A 7755-nucleotide genomic window follows, 5' to 3' on the forward strand; every position below is an offset into this window, starting at 1 on the left:
TGTAGTTGGTGTGTGCCACACTAATTACCCACAATGAATTCATTCATCTGGAAGCTTTCTGATTTTCACTGCTCAAGAGTTCTTCTAGGGTTGATGGAGTGGTTGAATAGTAAGAGTACCTGCCTAGTAAGCGTGAGGCCCTCAGTTCAAACTCCAGTGCAGCCAAAAAAAAAAACCAGTTCTTCTAATGCAAACTCCAGCTCTCCCACCCTCTCTGCAGGGGTGCAGCTGGGGAAGTGGGGGTCTGAGTGTTGCCATTTTCTGTTCATGTGTCTTTCTGGTGACCAGCGCCCATCCTGCCACTCTCTAGGAACCCCACCCTGTGTAACCTCATTAACATAAACACAGGAATGACCCAAAGGGGTTCATTATAGATAATAAAAGATTGCTATTGTGTGGGAACCTACAAGGATTCTAGGAGCTCTGTGCCAGGAACCCTGACAAAGGGCAGATTAATTTTTTACTATATCACATCTTATCTCATTCAGTGCCATCTTGCTTCCTGTATCTGTCTTCCTCTGCTGACTTTCACTCACCTTCGCCTCGACTATGTCCCCTTTAACTTGACCTGGACAGTAGCCAGGAGCTGAGATCTGATTAGCAGACACCCTACCCTGATGTCTTCCTCTCCCCAGTGTGTCCCCAGGCTTTCTAATTTAGCCACTCTGCAAAAATGGGTAGAGTCTCCTTCCCCACAGGGCTCTTTGGGGACCTTAGTACAAGTTATTGCCTAAGAGTTAGGCATCACCTTGACCGATGCTTCCCACCACCACCTGGAGATTTAAGGAAATGACTCAAGCTCCTGACTGTACATGGGAGAAATCCCAGGCAGCAGGCTCTTCCTGTTTCTGGTGCCATGAGTACTACCTTGATTTGTCCTGTTCCATACCCGAACTCAAAGCTCAGCCCCTCCTCCACATGCATCAACCATTTCGCAAGGGCTCCTGGCTTTACTTTACACCATGTCTCATACTCTCAGTCTGCCACTGCTCCCTGCTCACCTCGCCCCTACCAGCTGCTCTCTTCCCTCCACAGCCCCAAGCAAAGCAATTCCTCCCATACCCAGACCTGTTGAGAGCTCACTTTTTACCTAAGCACGCAGTCAAGGAGTTGTATCAAAGCAAATTTCCTTCTGAAGAGGGAAGAAGAGTGAGTCTTCCCTGACTTGGCCGTCCTATAAGTGATGGTGATTCCCGTTACTCACTCACCTCCCTTCCTCCCTATCTGGGGAGTCGGTGTATTTCCCAGGCTAAGTGCCAGTCTCAGAAGCTGCAAGTCCTGTTGACAAAGGCTTCCTGTCTCTTTCCTCAAATCCTCCTGGATTTGAGGAGCATGGTGGTCCAGCAGGTAGTTGAGTGGCCCTCACTGACAGTGTGATGGCTCGGCAGGTGAGGAGTAGAAGAGCACAAAGAAAAGACCAGTTAAATTTGAGCCATTGAGCAAAGCAGGCCCGCTAGTGAGATGATTTAGTTATTAGGCTAACTAATACAGCTGTAAGCATTTTATGGGCCTCTTTTCCTGTTATACCTTTAACTCCAAAATGTTGAGATGTCATCTGTGTGTGCATGTGTGGGGATGGGTGCAGAGCTCCTCATCACACTTGGGAAGCCCCCATCAGGCCTTCAAGTGCAAAGGAGCCTGTAATGGGGATGCCCTCCTTCCCAGGCTGCCCCAGGGAAACAGCTGACTACTGGGGGCTGTCTAGCTGATCATGAAAGGACTTGTACTCTGACATAGTGTTTGCTGCTTAAGAAACAAGTGGAGTCCTGTGCAGGTTCCCTAGGTAGACAGGCAAAGGGTCAGACTTGGAGGCCCCAGGGTACCAGGTCAGAGCTCAGCATAGCAGTGCAGGTTAAGCAGTGGGCAGTGGATGAAATCTACACTGGCCTGGGGCGGTGCAAGGTGAGCAAAGTGGAGACCTATTCCTAGCTGGAGGACAGGGTACAGCTGATTAACAGAGTCCCTGAGTATCGCCTCAGAGTGGCCCTGATATGGCACAGGGTACCACAGGCCAGGTGGCCTTGGTGTTGGGCCTGGTGGAGGCAGGTGCTGTGCTGCCCCTCAGAGGCTGCTGCCTCCACAGGTTCATGACCGCCTGGACCGCTACTGCTGTGGCTTCGAGCCTGAGCCCTCAGACCCCTGTGTGGAAGAGAGGCTCCGAGAGAAATGCCGGAACCCCGCCGAGCTGCGGCTGGTTCACATCCTGGTACGTCTCTTCTGCACCCGCCGTCCCTTGTCACCCTGGATCCAGATCTTCCTTTCTTCTGCAGAAGTGCTGGTGGCAAGTTTCAGAAATGATCTGACTCTGGGGTTTTAATCCTATTGTTAGCAGCAGAACCCTTTGCTCAAAGAATAGTTTCAGGAAGCCCTAATATATAAAAAGGACAAAATGGAGCTTTGAGTAAGTGGCTGAGGTGGCATAGGGACTGGAGCACTGTTTTCACTGCCTCCATTACCCTCCCCTCCCCAAGAGACTCCAAGGGACCCTGGGGGCTACTGGAAGCAGAGTTTGAGAACTGGGCCTTTGAATGAAAGGAAGAACAGGCAGAGAGAGAAAAAAGTCCATAATGCAAGCCTAACTTGCTACAGAGGATTATGGGAAAATAGCATGGGATTATGGGAAAATAGCATGGGATTGAGTGTGTACATGTGAGTGGGGCCAGAAGAGATGGCCTCCCATTCCCAACCACACCATGTTTTCTTAGGCCCTAAAGAATTCCCTGTGGCTGGTTTTAATTTGGAAAAGATATAGGAGATGTTGAACTTCCTTCCTGTGGAAATAAGGGTATGGTCAGTGTTTTCTGGGGATAAAGGACATTGCCATGTGTTCTTGATTATGCTTGAGGGGTTCTCTGGGGTGTGCCCAAGGGCATGGGCACAGGTGGCAGAAGCGGTGAGTCTGTGGGTGCAGCAGGTATGGGTGTGCACGTGTGCAATGCCCATGCCCTGATGGGTAGGATCCTTTTTGCACTGCTGTTTTCCACCCATGCTCCCATCCCTGTGCCACCAAAGTAGGAGTCAGCCCCCTACCTTGCAATTTAGCAGGTGCTGCCATGGCTGAGCTCTGTGGGCCTGCTTTGAACCAGCCTGGCAACTTATTAGCTGTGTGATCTCGTGTGACTCAATTAACTTTTTGTTTTTTTGCAGTACTGGGGTTTGAACTCATGGCCTACACCTTGATCCACTCTGCCAGCCCTTTTTTGTGAGGGTTTTTTTTTTTTCGAGACAGGGTCTCACAAACTATTTGCCTGGGCTGGCTTCGGACTGTGATCTTCCTGATCTCTGTCTCCTGAGTAGCTATAATTCTAGACGTGAGCCACTGGTGCCTGGCTCAACTAACTTTTTTATGTCCTTGTTTCTGTAAAATGAGGCCCCTGTTAGTGCTTTCTTCCTAAGGTTGCTGGAAGGATTCACTGACATAAGGCACAGTGCCTGGTGTAGAGTAGGCCCTCAGCTATGGGGACTAATTATTTGGGGTTTGTGGGATTGACAGCTTGGGCCCCCAGCCCCTTTAGCACTGACAGAGTCCACAGACGCCAGTTACACTGCCTCTGCTTTCCCACCTTCCTCCTCTGAGGTCCGGAGCAGCAATCCGTCTCACCTGGTCTACATTGACAATGCTGGTCACCTTCAGCACCCTGAAGACAAGCTCGACTTCCGGCTGCTGGAAGGCATAAATGGGTGAGAGTCCAAGGGGCTGGGTGCAGGTGCATGGCATGAGGCTTGAAGCCCCTGCTGATGACTCTGGGGCCTTGAACTATGGTTCTGGAGAAGCCACAGTCCATCAGACCAAAGCTGTTGGATATGAACTTCAGGAGAGATGGGGAGTCCGGGAAAGCTGAGAGGGGATGCAGTTGGCAGGTCTACCCCCGATATCCAGAGGGCCTCCGATCCTGCAGAACACCAGCTGCCCTGCTGAAGTGCAGAAGGTCTCCTTTCCCTTGCTTTGATGGGAGGGCAGGCCTGGGAGCTGGGAGGACAGCTCAGCCTTCCCAGGGCTCCTTCTGGTCACGCATTTCCCAAGTTGAGCCCAAGGTGGCAGAGTTGAGTCACTGGGCTTCTCTGTGAGATGAGACCCTTCTGAGAACTGTGTCCTCTGCTTTCATAGCATAGCAAATCAAGGAGTCCCTGGTAACAAGATAGCAGGTGCAGGCATAGTGGCTTTGTAGGTTGACCTTGTCGGCTTTCTCTGGCTGTGCAAGTTCTGGCCATCTGGCTTCCCCTTCCACTGGAGCTCTCTGAGGTCACGTGTGCTTTTCCTTTCTATCGTGGGGCTCTGGGAACTCTGCTCTAGGTTTCCTGCATCGGCTGTGCGGGTTCTCGCATCAGGGTGTCTACAGAATCTTCTGCTCAAGTCGCTGCAGATGGACCCGGTGTTCTGGGAGAGCCAAGGTGGCACCCAGGGGCTGAAGCAGGTCCTCCAGACCCTGGAGCAGCGAGGTCAGGTCCTGCTGGGGCACATCCAGAAGCACAACCTCACACTCTTCAGAGATGAGGACCCATGAGCTCACCACTGCCCAGGCAGGGCCTGTTGTACTGGTAGACCTTCCATGACACAACCCTGAGATGATGAGCATCCATCCCATGGCCATGTGTCCTTGGGCTCTCCACAATGCACAATGACAAGCTGGAAAAGCCAGAGACCAGACGGGCACATGGACGTCATGGGAGGTAGTGGAGGTGGTGCTGGCTTTTCAGTCTCACCACATTCCTTTTTGCCTATTTATCCATTGCACCAATAAATATGTTCAAAAATGTCCTGTGTACTGTACAAGTGTACCACACATGCACATGTGGGCATGTGAACATATGCTGTACCACTCTGTGTGTGTGTGTATGTGCATGTATAAGCATATACATGATACGTGACACAAACCAAATAAAAGGTTTTCATAGAATTGTACTTGTGGCACAGAATTGCTCTGGCTGAAAGTTGACTCAGGTCTGATGAAGGAAACACCTAGCATTTGTCTTTATAGGATTTAAAAGTTCAATTCAATGCTAGGCATGATGGTACATGCCTATAATCCCAGAGAATCAGGAGGCAGAGATAGAATGATCATGGTTCAAGGCCAGCCAGGGCAAAAACACAAGACCTCTATCTGAAAAACAAACTAAAGCACAAAAGAACTGAGGGCATGGCTCAAGTGGTAGAGCACTTGCACGAAGCCCTGAGTTCAATCCCCAGTACAAAGAAAAAGTTTAATTCTTATTCAGTTATGGTTTTTGGTTTAAAAACTAGTAATACAGGCTCACTAAAAAGAAATTCATAAATAAAGAAGCACGGAAGGCAAAAAGCAAAAGACCCAGAAACTCCTTAGAGATGTACATGTGTCTGTTGTTCAAACTACATTACATGTCAATTAAAAAATATTAAAAGTGGGGTCATACTTTGCTTGTTGACTCACTATTTGCACCTCACATACTAGACTCTGTGTCTTAATTGACCTCATTTTTGTTGATGAATGCATGGAATTCCCAGGCAAGAGTGTGTTCTGTTTATTAACTGTTCTCATAACAATGAGCACTTAAATGACTTAATTTTTCACCAATTATAAACAATGCTACTCTGAAGATCACTGTGTGTGTAAGTATTTAGCAGCTGGATTCCCAAAAGTGGATTCTGGGTTAAAGGAAGGGGCAGTGCTAGGGTTTGAACTGAGGGTCTTGTGCCTGCTAGGCAAGTTCTCTACCATTACAGCCACACTTCCAGCCCCTTTTGCTTTAGTTGTTTTTCAGGCAGGGTCTCTTGCTTTTTACCTGAACTGGCCTCCAAGTGTGAACCTTCTATCTATGCCTCCTTAATAGCTGGGATTACATGTATGTGCAAAGATACACAGCTTGTTTTTTTTTTAAGAAAGGGTCTAGCAACTTTTTTTGGCTTTAAATCATGATCCTCCTACCTCTGCCTCATGACTAGCTGGGATTACAGCTGTGAGCCACCACACCTGGTCAGGTATGGACATTCATTATTTTGAGAAAAATTGCCAAATTGCTCCCCAAAATCTGCTGTCAAGTTAAGCTTCTACAAAGAGAGTAGAGAACTAATTATTTCCCTCTGCCCTCACTGACACTTCATATTCTCAGACTTGTTCTTTTTTTTTTAATCCATCTGAGAGGGAAACCTATTTTAAAACAATATTGCTTTATTACTAGTGAAGTTATTTTCTACTTATGCACTGGCCATTTGCATTTTCTGTGAGTTGTCTTTTCCTTGGAAGATGTTTGTCTTTTCCTTGTTAATTTGTTAGAGATCTTTGAATCTAATTAGTGCAATCAATCTTTCCTCTGTTAGCCATGTTGTAAATGTTTTCTTCCAGGCTGTCATTTGCATCCTGACTTTGTTTATGGAGTCTTTTGCCAAGCAGAAAATTTTAATTTTTGTATAGTTAAATCTGTTCGTCTTTCCCTTTGAGACTTCCAAGCACCAAGCCTTCTTAGAAAGGATGTCACTACTTCAAGATTGTCAAAACACTATTTGTGTAGAATTTTTAAATATTCACTCTTGGTGCATATGGAATTTGTACTGGAGAGTGGTGTGCATTGAGGTCTAACTTAAGGTTAGAATAAGGACATCATTAGTCAAAGGTCTACTCTTTCTCTACTGATCTGGAAATACACTGTTTCTCTTTAGTGTTTATCAATTGCACAGTGGGTCTCATTGTGGTTATTTCCATACATGCATATAATGTGCTTTGTTCATATCAAATCCCTCTATTACTTTTTCTCATCCCTTCTCCCCCTACCTTTTTATGCAATGTTAATGGGTTTTATCATGATGCGTTCATACATGCATTTCAACTATATTCACCCCCATCACCCTCTCCTTTAGTCCTCACCCTCCTGCTGGTCCTCCTCAAATGGTCCCTCTAAAATGTGTGCTCTTTTTTTTTTTTTTGACACCACTGAGGTTTGAACTCGGGACCTTACACTTGCTAGGCAGGTGCTCTACCACTTAAGCTGCTCCGCCAGCCCTGGAAGTGTGCTCTTACCAGACACTAAATTCTGTTCCACTGATACAGTCTTTTAAGTTCCTGGATCTGCCTGACACTGCTTTAATTAAAGTTACTTTACATTTTTTCTATCTGGTAGGGCAAGCCCCATGCTTTGTTCTACTTTAACTTTTTTCTTTGCTATTTTGTGCATTTGTCTTTCATATGATAACATCAGTCTGTGAAGCCTGCCATTCCTCCTCCATTGTCCTCAAATTCCAGTTGATGTTTCGGTTGGGATTTTATCAAAGTTTTAGATTAAGGAGCAGGAATTTGATTCATTTGACTAATGAGTGCTCATAGTCAGAGTCTTGGTTTATGAACTCACTTATTCTTTGATAATCTCTAGTAACATTTTAAAGTTTTCTTCTACAAATAAATTCATTTTAAAGATATTCCATAATTTTTATTGCTATTGAGAATGAGTTGTTGTTTTTCTGGATTAGATATTTTTTAATAACTGGATATGTGTCTTAAAGTTTTAAGTAGAAATCATCCTTTCACATAAGGATAGTTTTACACTTTTTCACAAGTTGTGTGTGTGTGAATGCACACTTCTCAACGGTTTCTATTCTCTTGCTACATTCGTTGGAATCTCCCTGGAGGAAAGTTGAATGACAGCTACATCAGCAACAGCCTCATCTTGTTCCTGACTTTAATGGCAGTACCTCCACAGCGTCACCATTGACTGTTATGTCAGTTTTCTTTCTTTCTTTTGTGGCCAGGGTTTGAACTCAGGGCTTCACAGTTCAAAGCAGGCACA

General features: G+C 46.2%; 1 protein-coding gene across 1 annotated transcript in view; it reads left to right on the top strand.

The window, feature by feature from the left end:
* Nucleotides 1-4898, top strand: part of Gask1a (golgi associated kinase 1A) — a 53390-nt gene extending 48492 nt beyond the window's left edge. Inside the window, exons 3-5 of the mRNA XM_020171898.2 lie at nt 2084-2206; nt 3578-3681; nt 4295-4898. Coding sequence (XP_020027487.1) covers nt 2084-2206; nt 3578-3681; nt 4295-4505 — 438 coding nt within the window. The 3' untranslated portion in view covers nt 4506-4898. The remainder of the gene's footprint in view (nt 1-2083; nt 2207-3577; nt 3682-4294) is intronic.
* Nucleotides 4899-7755: the final 2857 nt, after the last annotated feature.

This window comes from Castor canadensis, chromosome 17 (assembly GCF_047511655.1).
Source record: "Castor canadensis chromosome 17, mCasCan1.hap1v2, whole genome shotgun sequence".
Lineage (NCBI taxonomy): Eukaryota > Metazoa > Chordata > Mammalia > Rodentia > Castoridae > Castor > Castor canadensis.